We start from the raw sequence: 17,998 nt of genomic DNA, 5'->3' as shown, positions 1-17,998 counted from the left end.
AGTCCAATTTATACCTAGGATTTTTAATTGTAAAAGGACTCTTTCACCCTTAATGAATTTAATTAATTACTTAATTACTTTATAAATTACTATTTTACCCCTAGATTAAAATTTGGGGTGTTACATATCAAGTACTTAAGTCGCTACTTCCAACTGGCTGGCAGCAAAAGCGCAAGTTCATGGTGAGTTCTCTCTATATCCCATATATCATTGCTTTAATTATTAAAAAAAAAAGGTTTAGCGATAAAGTTCATATTATATATTATTACAAAAAAAGGTCTTGTAATTAGTTGTGTGTTTTATTTTTGTAATTCCTGAGATCTTGTTAAAGTATGAGAGATATGGAGACAGTTTGTTATGTTTCCTTAGTTTTTTTCCTTAATAAAAAGAAACTAAAATTAAGTTGACAAAAGAAAAGTGTATTCAAATAATACATAATTTAGTAATAAATGTTGAATGAAGGAAAGCAACAATTTCTATCTTTCAACATCCTAATCATTTTCATTCTACAGGGTCGTCCCGTCCATCGCTTTCTGAAACTGGGTGGAACCTTTGCGGCATTAAAATCATTTATTTTTGGGAGTAGAATACCAGATTGGATAACGTATCAGAGCTCAGGGAGTGAAGTAAAAGCAAAGCTACTTCCAAATTGGTTTAATTCCAACTTCCTGGGTTTTGCTTTTAGTTTTATCATTTTTGGCCACTTCTCTTCGCATGTTCATGTTAAAAGCGGATGTCTCATTTGATTGGACATCTAGTGATGATTCTTTCCCCATTGATATCATGATTTTCGATATGATTTTCTGTAAGAGAAGGTTGAAGTCGGATCACATGTGCCTGTTTTATGTACCACTTCCCCAATGGAGGAATTGCTCTCAAATCAAGGTATCATTTATGGCATACTCCAAGGAGGGTAAGATTGAAATTAAGAGGTGTGGGGTTGGTCTAGTGTACAATAATGAAGATGGGAATCACAACAATCCCCTAATGATCCAATTCAACTCTATTTCCTCTCCTCCTCCTCCTCCTCCTAGTAAGTCAACCGTTGTCCTTGAAGAAATCCATGAGGAGGAACCTACAGGAAATGGGTGCTCTAGTGTTAATGGCTCAGAAGAAGAGAATTCTGAATACCATATTGCTGATGAGGAGGAGCCCAGTACTGCAACTGCCGGCTCTGAGGATCACTCTGAATCAGATATCTTTGAAATGCAGTTATTAATGATGACATCCCTTGATTAGGAGAAACAGACCAGACAAATGCTTAATATGCACCCAGATCTTCCTATTACATCTCTTGGTGAGTTATGTGTTACTTTTCTTTTATTTTCTTTTCTGCTTTTCTTTCTTTTCTGATTTTGAGTAGATTTCTTAATTAAGACCAATCTTCCAGAACTTAATTAACTGGGTTGATGGATTGGTGAGGGGATTATTCTAGTGAAGGAGGAGGAGCAGAAGCAAAGGCAGGAGAGTAGGGAAAAGGTTTTGTAACAGAACCCAATCTTCCAGAATCTAATTGTTGTTGTATTGTTTTTCTTCATTCTACGTAACTAAAGGATTCATAGTACTCTAATTTGTTAGATTCTTCACTTGATACATTTATCACAGGTTTCACTACAATGTGAAGTATCAGTTACTATGCAACCAAGTGACTGCATGCTTCAAAACCTCAGCAGAACTCAGAGCCTTACATTTGATTGCATTCCTTTTACTATCTCCACCTTGCATCATACTCCCTATATCTCAACATATTAATAAGCTTCAAAACTCAAATAGAGCCTGCATTTGATCTCACACTCTCTTGCTTGGCCTCACTTTTATTTGGTTATAATTTAAATATGGTATTTCTGGTTTGATTTTCTTTCTCCATTGTAGAACCGTAGTTTTTAAGTAGGTCATAAGTAAATTTGAGCCATTCCTTTGTTTTTTGAGTTGATTTCTATGCCTCACCATGCAACTTGTTGCTCTTATTTTATTTCTATTTCACATGTTGTTGGTATGCTTAAGAATGATTGTAAGTGAGAATTTGGGACTAAAAGGAAAAAAATAAAAAATAAAAAACTAATAGTCAAAAAATAGAAAAATGGGAAAGTTGTGCTTTGGGCTTCCCATCCTAACATAATAGCATTTTCAAAACCCAACAATGGGAAATATGAGAACCAACTTTTAATATGAAAAGTTTTATCATTTTTGTGCACTCTGAGCCTGCTCCATCTTTTGTGCCCAAATTGCCCCTCCGTTTCTCCAACTCAGAATCCTCAACATCATCCTAACCTCCATATCACTCTTTCTCATTTGGAAGCTTTCTCTCATCTTTCTTCATTTCCGAATACCCAAAATCTCTCATTTCAGTTTAGAAACCCAAATCCAAAACTCCAAGACGATGTCAAAATGCATTTTTTTGGCTCATCTAGGAGCCATGGGAGTCCAAGAGAATATGAGAAGAATGAAATGGAGCTCGGGTGGAGAGAGTGGGTACCCAAAAATCGAAACCCTAACCTCCAAATGTGTCCTAGACTCGCAAATTTGTGTCCAAGATAGCTCTATAAGCAAGAAATAGCACCAAACATCTCTCCTAGACCATTAAATCTGCGAAGCCCTTGAAGAACCAAAGGAAATGGTGCAGAAAATGAAGCACAATAGACTCTTAAAGTATTGGGTCCCGATGAATCGGTCAACCGGTCCTCAATCGGTCAACCGGTTCTCGATCGGTGACTATACCTTAGATACTACCTTAACTGACCTTAGGTACTACATTAATTAAACTTAGGTATTACTTGTGTGAAGCCTCAAAACTTCATTTATGGATATTACTTACTTCATTTATGACCTTTAGAGCATGTCATTTTGTGATTAATTAGTGTGATTAGTTGGTTTAACTTTGGTATTTTGGTGACTGTATCTTAGGTACTACCTTAATAGCCCTAAGGTACTACATTAATCTACCTTAGGTACTACCTTAACTGACCTTAGGTACTACCTAAGTAAAACTTGGGTTCTACCTATCTGAAGTCTCCGAACTTCATTTGTGGATATTACTTACTTCATTTAGCAAGAAAGATAAATATTCTATGTGAAAAAAATTTATGAGAAAAAGGAGATAGAAATGTGAAGAGAGACACTTGATGAAATAAGAAAACTCATTACAGTATAGATGTAAGAATGAGTAAAAACCACCTAATAGAGATACAAAGGTGAAGATGAAGATACAAAAAATCCATCAATCAAGAAACTAATCTTAGGGAATTAAGCTCACAAAAAATATCTATGTGACCTAAGTGGAAAGTGCCAAGGTGAATTAAGTGGAAACTAAACCAAGAGATATCCAAGTGATGAAAAAATGGGCCAAGTGACTTAAGAGTACACCTAATGGGCCAGCTGCATCTAAATGGGCCTAGGGTGACAAGAACACCAAAAAAACCAATCGATCGACCCGGTTAAGAAAAAGTCTCAAATTTCGATAGAGTGTCCCTCGAGGAATAAGGAATCCAACAAAAAAAACAGGTGAGCAATTCCGAGCTTGGATGAAGGAGAAATAACTAAAACAAGCCAGAGTGCTCCCGACTTGGATGGGCTTTAGCGAACTTCAACTGAACTATAGTCTTTATGAAGACCTTAACTTCTAACCTGTAGTATGATACAAACCAAGGAATTGACCATGATGACATTTCATAATAGACCAAATGCTCGCACTAAATTGAACCATAGGTGGACTCACGTGATGTCCAAAAACCGATTAACTCCAACAAGAGCCCCATGGCCATGACATACAAAGGTTGGGTGCGGGCAACACCCCAAGATACATGCAAGTGTCAAGGGACAAAATTGAGGGTCTATAGTAGGAATTTGGAGTATGAGCGGAATAGGGAAAACAACCCTTGCTAGTGCTATTTACAGAAAAATCAGTGGTCACTTTGAAGTGTGCTGTTTTTTTTTAAATGTTGAGGAGGATTTGGAAAATGAGGGTTTAATAAGATTACAACAAAAGTTTCTTGCTCAACTATTGGAGGAATCAAATCTAAATATTAAGGTCCTTACATTTATAAAGGAAAGGATCCACTAAATAAAGGTCCTTATTGTTCTTGATAATGAGAATGATCCAATAATATTGAAATGCTTCGTTGGAAATCGGGAGTGGTTTGGTCGAGATTTAATTATGATGATGCTCAAAGGTTCCTTTCACATTATTTGTTAAAACATGAAATTCTTAGAGATTATTTCATGGAACTTTCAAGAGAAGTAATAGGTTATGCTCAAAGCCTCCCATTGGCTCTAGAAGTTTTAGGCTCTTTTTTATTTAGCATGACCAAAGAAGAATGGAGAAATCAATTAGACAAATTGAAAAGTACCCCTAAAATGAAAATTCAAGAAGTACTTAAAGTAAGTTATGATGGGCTAGATGACAAGGAGAAGAATATATTTCTAGACATTGCATATTTCTTTAAAGGAGAGAATAAAAATTATGTAATGGAAATACTAGATGGTTGTAGCTTCTTCTCACTTAGTGGAACACGAGCTCTCATTGATAGGTCACTCATAACCATTTTTTTCAAATAAGTTGATGATGCATGACCTAATACAAGAAATGGGTAGGGAAATTGTTCATCAACAATTCCTTGAAGAGCTTGGTAAACGCAGTAGATTATGGTTCCATGAAGATATCTATGATGTATTGAAAAAAAATATGGTAAGAGCAAAAAATATAAAATTTATTTTTTGTAAACAAATTAAGATTAGAAATCAAGAATTATTTTCATTTAAATAGTTATGTGTCGATAAATTTTAATCGAAAGATACTCTTTGGATAGATACCCATATTTGCATAGATACCCTTTGAGATCACTACCTAATGATTTTAATCCAAAGAATCTTGTTGACCTTTTCATATCTTATAGTCACATTAAAAAACTTTGGAAAGAAACTCGAAATGTCTGGGGAGAGGAAAGGTTCCTTTTTTTTTTTTTAGGGTACTCCCGGGAACAGATCCAGTGGAGACGGGGTGGGGCCTGTAGCTCAGAGGATTATGATGTATTCACATTATTTTCTTTAGAGACATGTAACCTAAGTAACCTAACCCACACACCCATTTCTAGTTTGTGAACTTGCTTTGTTGTTTAAGGAGACACATGATTTGTTCTCTTATTTTGTTTTTACTTTTAAATATAAATAAAATAAACTGTAACCCCAAAACTCAATTAAAAAATTAGTTTTGAAAGACAAATTTTATTACCATCCGAGTCTTGCTATCGAGTGGGATGTGTGAAAAAAATATTGGTTCCAATGCATTCACTATTCAAACCAAACACTTTGCCTAAATTTCCTTTTGGGTTTATTTATAAGTTTTCCTTATTTTTCTATTTGGATCATATTTTGTACAAGAATTTCCTATTATTATAAAATATAAAAAAAAAAGTGCCATAGTGATGTTTTATTTACAAAAATATGTTCATCCCTTTATAAAATATTCCTATGTTGATATGTACTTATAATATTATATTTCATTATACTCATAAAATTAGATTTCATTGTACGATAAGGAAAATTGTTAAAAATATTATATAAATATTATAAATTAGGAGGGAAACGGAGATGATCATATAAAGCTTATACCGAGTAGGTATACACAGGAGAAAAAAATAAGACACTAAGTGGAGTGAAGGCTCATGGTTCAAGGTGTAGGTACAAAGATGAGGAGACTTTGCTGCAATGCCCTTCAACTTTGGGTCAAGCTTGGATTTCTGCAATGATGACTGGGTCAAGGTAGACTTTCACTTCAAGATTGACCTTCGCTTGAACCTCAAAAGCTGATTTATCTTCTTCAACCTTTTTTATGCATCCAAGTTGTGCAAAAGCAACATATTTAATGCTTCAATACTGCCTTCATCCAGGTTGAAAATACCCCTTTGTGAATTTTGCCTATGGGACTGGGACCATAAACCAAAGCACAAGTTACGTTAACTGCCGAAGCAGTCGATTAAATTCCTAATTTTAAACACTACATAAGGGAACAAGAAATTCACCTAGAAGGGAACTCTGCCATTTCCTTGGGGAGACTAAATCTCTGACTTTCAACAACCCATTGTAAATAATCATCCTGGAATATGAGAAAGCAAGAAAAAACATTCAGCCAAAAAACTGCAACACCAACACCACAACTAGTTTGGATGTAGTGGTGGAAAGAAAAGCATCAGTCATTTGTTGACCTTGCCCTAAGATAATGCCAAGAACTTGTCTTTCTGCTTCACCGGGCTCAATTGCATGAGCAGCCAATGCACTTAATGCAGCCTGACAACTCAAATAGTTTGAAACAGTATTTATGTTCAGCGGTGGACTATAACAAGAATGAAAAAACAAAAAAGAAAAAAGCAATAAACTGGCATGTGCAAAATGCCACCTACTATGGGAGTTCAAGAGATCTGCATAAGGTGCAACTGCAGTGTGAAGGCTGCAAAAGGCCACATTCCATCATCCTTTCTTCGATTTGCATTTTTCGATATGTAAATACAGATCAAAGCATCTTACAAATACAGGAGGCCATGATCAAAAGACATAAAAGCAGCAAATAAAGGAAACAAAGGAACTCTTACCAATCAATCCAGACTTTGCAGTAGATTCTCTAACGAAAAAGCCCTCACTGGACTTTTCAATAGGGAAAGAGTATACAAGGACCAATGGACCCAGAGGATGAAGAAAGTATTCCAGCAAAGAGACTCTCACTGGATTCTTCAACTGGGAACAATGTTCAGGAAGAAGGAAACAGGTACCAAGTGATACAGACAGCGAAGAAAGCAGTTCAACGATGATGCATTCAGAAGGCTCTTCAACAGGGCAGAGTGCACAAGAAGCAGAAAAACTGAAACCAATGGACTTGGATTCTACAGAAGGCACTCCATATACAGCAGGCTCTTCATTTTCATTTTATGCAGTAGTTTTAGATTCATATGATGCCATATTAGGATTTGAATCCAGGTCCCTGTACGTTTTTCCATTGGTTGTCAAACTTGGGTTCTACCTTAGGTACTACCTTAACTGACCTTAGGTACTACCTAAGTAAAACTTGGGTTCTACCTATCTGAAGTCTCCGAACTTCATTTGTGGATATTACTTACTTCATTTAGCAAGAAAGATAAATATTCTATGTGGAAAAATTTATGAGAAAAATGAGATAGAAATGTGAGGAGAGACACTTGATGAAATAAGAAAACTCATTACAGTATAGATGTAAGAATGAGTAAAAACCACCTAATAGAGATACAAAGGTGAAGATGAAGATACAAAAAATCCATCAATCAAGAAACTAATCTTAGGGGATTAAGCTCACAAAAAATATCTAAGTGACCTATGTGACCTAAGTGGAAAGTGCCAAGGTGAATTAAGTGGAAACTAAACCAAGGAGATATCCAAGTGATCAAAAAACGTGCCAAGTGACTTAGGAGTACACCTAATGGGCCAGCTGCATCTAAATGGGCCTAGGGTGACAAGAACACCAAAAAAACCAATCGATCGATGCGGTTGAGAAAAATTCTCAAATTTTGATAGAGTGTCCCTCGAGGAATAAGTAATCCAACAAAAAAAAAACAAGGTGCGCAATTCCGAGCTCGGATAAGAGAGAAATAACTAAAACAAGCCAGAGTGCTCCCGACTTGGATGGGCTTTAGCAAACTTCAACTGAACTACAATCTTTATGAAGACCTTAACTTCTAACCTGTAGTATGATACAAACCAAGGAATTGACCATGACGACATTTCATAATGGACCAAATGCTCGCACTAAATCTAACCATAGGTGGACTCACGTGATGTCCGAAAACCGATTAACCCCAACAAGGGCCCCATGGTCGTGACATACAAAGGTTGGGTGCGGGCGATACCCCCAAGATACATGCAAGTGTCAAGGGACAAAATTGAGGGTCTACAGTAGGAATTTGGAGTATGAGCGGAATAGGGAAAACAACCCTTGCTAGTGCTATTTACAGAAAAATCAGTGGTCACTTTGAAGTGTGTTGTTTTTTTGAAAATGTTGAGGAGGATTTGGAAAATGAGGGTTTAATAAGATTACAACAAAAGTTTCTTGCTCAACTATTGGAGAAACCAAATCTAAATATTAAGGTACTCATATCTATAAAGGAAAGGCTTCACTCGAAAAAGGTCCTTATTGTTCTTGATAATGAGAATGATCCAATAATATTGAAATGCTTGGTTGGAAACCAGGAGTGGTTTGGTCGAGATTTAATTATGATGAAGCTCAAAGGTTCCTTTCACATTATTTGTTAAAACATGAAATTCTTAGAGATGATTTCATGGAACTTTCAAGAGAAGTAATAGGTTATGCTCAAAGCCTCCCATTGGCTCTAGAAGTTTTAGGCTCTTTTTTATTTAGCATGACCAAAGAAGAATGGAGAAATCAATTAGACAAATTGAAAAGTACCCCTAATATGAAAATTCAAGAAGTACTTAAAGTAAGTTATGATGGGCTAGATGACAAGGAGAAAAATATATTTCTAGACATTGCATGTTTCTTTAAAGGAGAAGATAAAAATTATGTAATGGAAATACTAGATGGTTGCAGCTTCTTCTCACTTAGTGGAACACGAGCTCTCATTGATAGGTCACTCATAACCATTTTTTCAAATAAGTTGATGATGCATGACCTAATAAAAGAAATGGGTAGGGAAATTGTTCGTCAACAATTCCTTGAAGAGCCTGGTAAACACAATAGATTATAGTTCTATGAAGATATCTATGATGTATTGAAAAAAAATATGGGAAGAGCAAAAAATATAAAATTTATTTTTTGTAAACAAATTAAGATTAGAAATCAAGAATTATTTTGATTTAAATAGTTATGTGTTGATAAATTTTAATCGAAAGATACTCTTTGGATAGATACCCATATTTGCATAGATACCCTTTGAGATCACTACCTAATGATTTTAATCCAAAGAATCTTGTTGATCTTTTCATATCTTATAGTCACATTAAAAAACTTTGGAAAGAAATAAATGTATGATTATGATGTATTCACATTATTTTCTTTAGAGACATGTAACCTAAGTAACCTAACCCTCACACTCATTTCTAGTTTGTGAACTTGCTTTGTTGTTTAAGGAGACACATGATTTGCTCTCTTATTTTGTTTTTACTTTTAAATATAAATAAAATAAATTGTAACCCCAAAACTCAATTAAAAAATTAGTTTTGAAAGACAAATTTTGTTACCGTCCAAGTCTTGCTATCGAGTGGGATGCATGAAAAAAATATTGGTTCCCATGCATTCCCTATTCAAACCAAACACTTTGCCTAAATTTTCTTTTGGGTGTATTTATAAGTTTTCCTTATTTTTCTATTTGAATCATATTTTGTAAAAGAATTTCCTATTATTAAAAAAAAAAAAAAAAGTGCCATAGTGATGTTTTATTTGCAAAAATATGTTCATCCCTTTATAAAATATTCCTATGTTGATATGTACTTATAAAATTAGATTTCATTGTACGATAAGGAAAATTGTTAAAAATATTATATAAATATTATAAATTAGGAGGGAAACGGAGATGATCATATAAAACTCATACCGAGTAGGTATACACATGAAAATAAGACACTAAGTCGAGTGAAGGCTCATGATTCAAGGTGTAGGCTCATGGTTCAAGGCTCATGGGCCTGGGACCATAAACCAAAGCACAAGTTACAGTAACTGCCGAAGCAGTCGATTAAATTCCTAATTTTAAACACTACATAAGGGAACAAGAAATTCAGCTAGAAGGGAACTCTGCCATTTCCTTGGGGAGACTAAATCTCTGACTTTCAACAACCCATTGTAAATAATCATCCTGGAATATGAGAAAGCAAGATAAAGCATTCAGCCAAAAAACTGCAACACCAACACCACAACTAGTTTGGATGTAGTGGTGGAAAGAAGAGCATCAGTCATTTGTTGACCTTGCCCTAAGATAATGCCAAGAACTTGTCTTTCTGCTTCACCGGGCTCAATTGCATGAGCAGCCAATGCACTTAATGCAGCCTGACAACTCAAATAGTTTGAAACAGTATTTATTTTCAGCGGTGGACTATAACAAGAATGAAAAAAAAAAAAGGAAAAAAAAAAAAGAAAAATGCAATAAACTGGCATGTGCAAAAGATCTGCATAAGGTGCAACTGCAGTGTGAAGGTTGCAAAAGGCCACATTCCATCATCCCTTCTTCGATTTGCATTTTTCGATATGTAAATACAGATCAAAGCATCTTAGAAATACATAAAAGCAGCAAATAAAGGAAACAAAGGAACTCTTACCAATCAATCCAGACTTTGCAGTAGATTCTCTAACGAAAAAGCCCTCACTGGACTTTTCAATAGGGAAAGAGTATACAAGGACCAATGGACCCAGAGGATGAAGAAAGTATTCCAGCAAAGAGACTCTCACTGGATTCTTCAACTGGGAACAATGTTCAGGAAGAAGGAAACAGGTACCAAGTGATACAGACAGAGAAGAAAGCAGTTCAACGATGATGCATTCAGAAGGCTCTTCAACAGGGCAGAGTGCACAAGAAGCAGAAAAACCGAAACCAATGGACTTGGATTCTACAGAAGGCACTCCATATACAGCAGGCTCTTCATTTTCATTTTATGCAGTAGTTTTAGATTCTTATCCCACATCTTTTTCTTCTCTTTCCTTCTGTCACCACAGTCATATGATGCCATATTAGGATTTGAATCCAGGTCCCTGTACGTTTTTCCATTGGTTGTCAAACTAAGATCATGGAATTGTGCATATTGGTATTCTTTAGAATCATAAAAGAGTATAATTTCATAATGGTCATGAAATATTATGATCTCCTATCCAAATAAAGAACCAAACAAACAAATCATCCAAATTATATCAAGAAGTAAATTTTAAAAAAATGCAAAATCGCCAACCATAATAGTTGCATCCCAGCCCTAGGTTTTCATTACTGCAGGAACCCTGTATCTCTATTTTCTATGCATAGGTTCAACCACAAAGGAGCCTTTGTTTATCATCCAAGTAAATAGGGAAACAACTGAAGAACATGCTCAACCAGGAAAGCAGAACACTAATTCTATAATAAGATAGAAATTACTCCATCAAAGCTAATGCCTCTGGAAGAATAGACAATCAGATCCAACAACAGCAGCAAAGCAAAGACGTCATACCTCAGGGCTTGAAATCAGCAAATCATAATGCCTCCACACCTCTGAAATCAGCATCATGAATCCCACCAGATCTTAGGGCTTACTTTTGGACCTGAAACATAGAAATTACTTGGTAGTTAAACGACTCAACACTATTCGGACTTTTTTAGGAGTAGAAGGCGATCTGCCGCAGTATTTGGAGGGCTGCGGCAGATGAAAAGGGTTTTCTATTTTTTATTTTTCACGTCTCCTGCGTTTCCCTTTTGGTTACGAAGGCTATTCCCTTCATCCAAAAGAAGAAGCATAATATTCCCATAACCACTCCCACAAAGAAAAGCAATCCAAAAGTAAAAGTGGGTTCAGAATAAGATATAGCATATTTCGATGGGTAACCTCTGATTCTGAGTCATGGTCACGTCCTCACATTCAATGGGTTCCCCCGCAGAGATTTCTTTAAGGACAAGAGTTGACTCATTAGGGGAGGAGTAGAGAAGAGAGAATTGAAATTCACCTCTTCATTAACATACATTAAACCTAACCCACATCTCTTAATTTCATAATAGTTCGGCACGGACATTATTGCAAATGTAGCCTTGATGTGAATGACTTGATGCGGACTGAGTGAGGGTTGAACTGGTGCAAAAGTCAGAACCACATGATCCCCTTCAGCGAAAACACTATTTTCCATGGGGAAAGAAATACCAGTTTCGAAAGAACGGCGACATGTGCCAAAGTCCAAGAAAACACGTGCCCAAAACCAATCATCATAAGCGACAGGAAACCGGCCACCGAAGACAAGAGCCAATGCAAAACCCAGGCAGTTGGTAGACCAATTTAGGGGTAGGTCTGCTTCAATTACATTCCTCGAGCTCTGATACCTGATCCAATCTGGTATTCTACTCCCAGGAATCACAACACCGAATGTAGAATCCTGCAGAAAGAAAATAAATAATGTCCATGTTGAGAGAGCGAGAAATTGCTACTTTCCCATCTTGATTCATTCAACATTTATTTTACACTATCAGTCTAATTTAGTAAAACAGAACAAAGACTAAAATATGAGTTGTCTCCTCATATTTCATACAGGCAAAAGCTTTTTATTTTTTATTTTTTATTTTTTATAACGAAAATTGGATTTAAAGAGAACTCACTAGGGATTCGAGTTCCCGCGGTCTCAGCAGAGTATGCACCTTCGTTGTAAGTAGCAAGTTGAGTAATTCAGTTGTTCCCAACGATGTGCAATTTTTTGCATTTAAAGAACGTATGCTTGATGGAAGCTGTGAAAGTGCCTCTAGTCTTTTACAATTTCCCAACCGAAGCGTTTCCAGGTGAGAGAGTCCACTCATGTTAGGCAAAGTGACAAAGTTGTTTCCACTTAAATTTAACCATTCAAGTGAAACTAAGAAGCCAAGGCCACTAACATTTGCTCCATCTGATATATTGCAGTAACTTAAATCTAGGTTCTTTAAAGAGCATAAGTTTGAGGAAGAAGGTACCGTGAAACAAATAGAATTTGAACTTCTTTTTGGCCACAACCATGAGGCAGATGCTGGTCCTTTACATCCACCGAAAGATAACTTTTCAAGGTTTCTCATGGAAAAAAAGGAGGGGGGTAGTACTCTTACCACAATTCCATCTGCGTGAAGCTCCTTCAACATTTCTAAGTTCCCAAAATTCTCTGGAAATTCTTCAAATTTGGAGCAACCAGAAAGAATAAAGGTTTCAAGAGATTTCAAACTACAAGTGCTGCTTGGAAGCCTTCTAAGCATTGTGCAATTTTTTAAACTCAAGAAATTTAGCTTCTTCAAAACTCCAAGTGATGGGTGAACCTTAGGCAAATTTATACAACCTTCTAAAACTAGACGTTCAAGGTTGGTGATCCCTGAGAAATCTGGAGTTTGTATTAAGTACTTGGAGTGGCTGAGATCTATGGATTTTAACCTTTCAAGAACCTGTCATAAAAGAAAGTTAACTTAAAAATTAGCTTCCCTATATATTACATACTTCCTAAACAAAATAACATGAGTTGTAGATCATAACAATACCTTGATTCCTTTCCAAAGTTTTTTAATGTGACTATAAGGCATACTGAGCTCAACAAGATGCTTTGGGCTGAAATCCTTTGGTAATGATTTCAAAGAGTATCCATGCCAATATAAGTACCTCAAATCATTGGAACAAAACTTAAATTCATGGGCAAACCGCACTCTACAATTCACCTTGTTGTTAAAGGTATCTCTGAAGTCTCTTGAAATACTCTTAGAATTATAGACTTTGAGCAATCTAAGTTTTTTCATCCCAGCAAAGGCTTCAATGGTGAAGTCTAGTGTATCTTCTAAATGAGACAAGTTGAGGAATATGCCTTCAATTTTTTCACTTCCCTACAAACCAAGAAGCAAATTAAGTGAAAAGCATTCAAAATGCAAAAAAATAACTATAATTTTATCAACATATAACTACTTAAAATAAAATAATTCTTAATTTGTTCTACACAAAATAAATTTCGTGTTTTATTTTTCTCTTACCATATTTCTTTTCAACACATCAAAGATATCTTCATGTTCCCACAATCTACTTCGTCTTTCAGGCTCTTTTGGACATTCTTGGCGAACAATACCCTTACCCATTTCTTGTATTAAGTCATGCATCTCCAACTTGTTAGCAAAATTAATAGTTATGAGAGACTTGTTAATGAGAGTTTTTATTCCACATTTTGCAGAGAAGCCACAACCCTTCAGTATTTCCACCACATGATCTTTGTCCTCTCCTTTAAAGAAACATGCAATATCCAAAAATATATTCTTCTCTTCATCATCTAGCCTATCGTAACTTAATCTAAGTACTTCCTGAATTTCTATATTAGGAGTACTTTTTAGTTTGACCAAGTAATCTCTCCACTCGTCTTTGTTCATGCCAAATAAAAGAGAACCTAAAACTCTAAGAGCCAATGGAAGGCCTTTAGCATAAAATATTATTTCTCTTGAAAGCTCCTGTAAATCATTTTCAAGAAGTTCATATTTTAACGAATGATGTTTGAGGAACTCAAATGCTTCATCACCATTAAATTCTGCAACCTCATAATAATCAACTTTATGTTGAATTAACAAACGTTGATCCCGAGTAGTTACGATAATTCTACTCCCTTGACCAAACCAATCTTGATTTCCAGCTAAATGTTCCAATATTGTTAGATTATTCACATTATCAAGAACAACAAGGACCTTTCTTGAGTGGAGCCTTGCTTTTATAGAAGTGGATCCTTTTATTTTGAGATTTTCTTCCTGCAATAATTGAGAAAGAAGTTTCTCTGCTAAACTAGTTAAATCCTGCTCTTTGAAATCATTTGCAATTTCAAGAAAGGAGCAAGCTTCAAATTGGTTAGAAACTTGGCTATAAATAGCTCTAGCAAGGGTTGTTTTCCCTATTCCACCCATACCACAAATTCCTACCATCCGAACATCATCTGATTGTAAACACAATAGCATTCTCAGTTTTTGAATGCGGGACTGTATTCCAACCAGGTTCTCTTCAGTATCACTTGTCCATGTATTTAACAACTTCTTCAAAAGTTTTATAACGATTTCTTTTATTAGCAGAGGCTCATTCCTGCAATATTTGAACCATAAACATGTATAATAAGTTTAACTACCCACAAAAAGTTAGTAAGAGTAAAAAAAAATAGCGGAAGATGTCATGATCATATTAGTTGGTCCTATATCTAACTTTACAAAATTCCAATAAATTTTTTTTTTGAATTTTATGAACTTTATCCTCTAATCAAATAACATTAATTAATAACAGGGTATTCTTATAGCCTCTGTATTATAATAACTGACAAGTGAATTAGCAAGAGCATTCAAAGAGGCATATTTAAAAATTTAAAACAAAATTAAGAGAGAAATATTACTTGTTCCTTGAATCCCAGCCAGATAAATTTGCAACTTCAGTCAGAGCGTCCCTCCAAATTTTCACCCTCTCCCCGTTCTCCTCCAAATTCTCTTCATGTTTAGCCAAGGCTTCTCCAAATTTTCCCATGTGATTCCGCACATCTGATGGATCCACGTTGTAGAAAATTGGTAGAACCCTCTCCTCCTTGGATCTATTGCATTCTAGTATCTTGACCATCTCCTCCAAGCACCACCTAGAAGATGCATAGTTTTCCGACAAAACAATGATAGAAAACATGGAGTTTTCAATAGCTGTAATGAGTGCAGGGGATATGACTCGACCTTTCTCGAGCTTATCCTCATCAAAGAAAGTGTTGATTCCTTTGGTGCGCAACTCCTGAAGGAGATGGGCAGTGAAATTGTTGCGGGTGTCGTCTCCTCTGAAACTGAGGAAGACATCATAGCTCTTCTGAGAAGAAGAAAAAGCAGCAGCCATTGGGAAGTAGCTAGAGAGTTGAAGTCGAAATTATCCAACAAAACAAAAGGAATTCAGAAACACAACGCGAGAGGTCTTTGTATCATCAACGAGAATTGAATTGAATAATAGAGCTAAACCGGGAAGCAGAAAAGAAAAAGTAGCTACAATTAAAGAACACAGGAGTGAGAAATCTGAACAAGCGAATAAGCAACGATAATAACTAAAAACAGTGACAGGGTTTGGTGATGAATCTGATGATGCTGATACAATCGAAGCCAAGCCTCACAGCACTGAGCAGTGAGTAGGAGGAAAGCACACGGCAATTACAAGAAAAGATGAAAGCCGGCTGATATTTGGTAATGTAGAATGGTCTTGTTGGGCCACAAGGCCCACAACCACAAGGCAAGCCGCGTAACCGTACTTGGTCGAAAAGGTTAAAAAAAAGTATACTTCAAAAGAAGCCTCGACTCACCCACCATGCTCCTGTCCTTTTGCTTTGCTTGTTCTTAGCACTTGTCTATATGTACAATCCTCCGTTCATCCCGTCAAAATTTAATCCAATGGCCAGAGCCAACAGTACTTGAATCCAATGGTCAGGAATAACCCCATCTTAATCCCATGGCAAGAAAAAAAATCCTGTTTTAATTCAAGGGCCAGGTTTCGTCCCTTCTAATTCAAAGGTTAGATTTCATCCCTTTTAATTAAAAGGACATATTTAATCCCTTTTTAATTAGTCCAAGGAATATAAAGAAATATAAAATCTCACTTTACTATTGCAAAAAAAAAAAGTACTCTACACTATTAGCTATGAAAAAAGAGTTTAAAAAGGGATAAACAATTAGCCCAAAAAAAATTGAAAACTTAATTGTGGTGGTTTTAGTATTGTTGATAAGTTCTCAATTACACCTAAACTTAAATATGAATAAGTTTCATTTATAAAAATTTTAGTTAAAATTGAGTTCTCAATTAGAATATTCACTTGCACTTAATTATGTTCAAGTTTCACCTACGAAGAACTTAATTGAGGTTAAGTTCTCATGTAAAACATTCACTTAAAATTAACTATAATTGAGTTATAATCTATGAAGAACTTAATGAAGGTTAAGTTCTCAATCAAAATATTAACTTCAATTTAAACTACTATTGGTTTAGTTTCATTTGTATAAATAATAATTCAATTCCTATTAAGTGCATTTTAAACATAGATAATTGCAATAAAACTTATGAATAAACATGTTATATTTTTCATTCCAAGTAATAAGTTCATCCAAGTATTTAATAGTTTGTGATTCTATAAGATTAAGTCTATCATATTACTATAAATTTATATAATTGTTCATCCAATATATTCACAATAATAATTAACGTTGGACCTGCATTATTGGATTGAATTAATCATGGACCTAACCCCTGAAGTGTATATATATATATATTAAACTAATTGATATGTGTATTATAATTTGTTTTATTATTTCTTAATATTTCATCCAAAATTTCTATATTTTAAAAAGTTGATAAGGTGATTTTCTCAAAAACATTTTTAGAAAAACCACTTTTACTAAAAGCATTTTAAATAAAAACACTTATCAAATGCACTTTAAAAGTTTGTTTGACAATACTTTTAGGAAATATTTATAGTATAAAAATGTTTTCAAAATAAAGAATAATGTGTTCGAAAAAATTTAGAAAGTATTTTTAAATAATTAAAAAATCATTTACAGTATTTCTAGAAAAAAAACATTTGACAGGTGATTACTATAAAAATACTTTCATTAAAAGTATTCCAAATAAAAATAATATTAAACGCACCCTAGATAAATTTTTGATTCTTTGAGAAAATATATTTATATATATTGGAACAAACATACAATTATATATGTTGCATATCAACACATGATGTATCTTAGAAAATATGGTATCCTTATGCAATGGTGGGGAAGAAATGAATAGGTGATTCATGCCCAATTGGTGTCTCAGCTGATTTGTGTTCAGCTGGTGCTCCTTGATTGAGGAAGTGATCAACAAAATTTATACCTATAACACCATACACTAGGGTAGCAAATACAAAGCTACTATAGTATAGTGGCTCTAGGATCGTTCACTGGGAATGATTTGCAAGCAATCAATGATACCAATTCCAAGTGAATTGGTCTTGTTTCATTTCACGGTTAGCTTAAGGAATAAAACACAAACTTTGATTTGTAAAGGTTGAGATTTAAACTAACTAACTTAACAGAAGTTTGGAATAATTTAGGAAGAAAAACATTCCTTGGAGATTTAGGTTCACTGGGGTGGTTCCTCATGCAAAAGACATGGCTCCGGTCAGATGGTTCATTTCCTCGCATTAGAGATTCAACTTAGAGTCAATTCTCTAACCGGTGATGTACAGAGACTCCTTCAATTAGATTTCACTTTAATTCTCTCAGTGATGCAACTTGCAATGGTTCATGCCTCTCACGAGCACTTACCATTCAAGGTGATCTTTAAC

The 17,998-nt window shown here is 35.0% G+C and overlaps 1 protein-coding gene across 22 annotated transcripts; it reads right to left on the bottom strand.

The window, feature by feature from the left end:
- Positions 1–5,574: 5,574 nt before the first annotated feature.
- Positions 5,575–15,823, bottom strand: LOC104877973 (disease resistance protein RPV1). 22 transcript variants are annotated; one of them, XM_059734318.1, is made up of 11 exons: positions 15,053–15,823; positions 13,671–14,751; positions 13,191–13,526; positions 12,297–13,097; positions 11,167–12,076; positions 10,288–10,717; positions 6,585–10,238; positions 6,396–6,442; positions 6,201–6,282; positions 6,018–6,091; positions 5,575–5,921 (listed from the first exon to the last, which is right to left on the bottom strand). In XM_059734318.1, exons 1-5 carry the CDS (start codon positions 15,526–15,528, stop codon positions 11,558–11,560), a joined length of 3,213 nt encoding a protein of 1,070 aa, XP_059590301.1. In that variant the 5' UTR covers positions 15,529–15,823; the 3' UTR covers positions 5,575–5,921; positions 6,018–6,091; positions 6,201–6,282; positions 6,396–6,442; positions 6,585–10,238; positions 10,288–10,717; positions 11,167–11,557. The 22 variants fall into 22 exon arrangements, with proteins under 22 accessions (XP_059590301.1, XP_059590293.1, XP_059590294.1 ...); XM_059734310.1 differs by having other exon boundaries at positions 6,201–6,289; positions 6,396–10,238; XM_059734311.1 differs by having other exon boundaries at positions 6,396–10,238.
- Positions 15,824–17,998: the final 2,175 nt, after the last annotated feature.

Source organism: Vitis vinifera, chromosome 18 (genome assembly GCF_030704535.1).
Source record: "Vitis vinifera cultivar Pinot Noir 40024 chromosome 18, ASM3070453v1".
Taxonomy (NCBI): domain Eukaryota; kingdom Viridiplantae; phylum Streptophyta; class Magnoliopsida; order Vitales; family Vitaceae; genus Vitis; species Vitis vinifera.
Note: the sequence above shows the minus strand (reverse complement) of the source record. Positions and strands in the feature narration are given on the sequence as shown.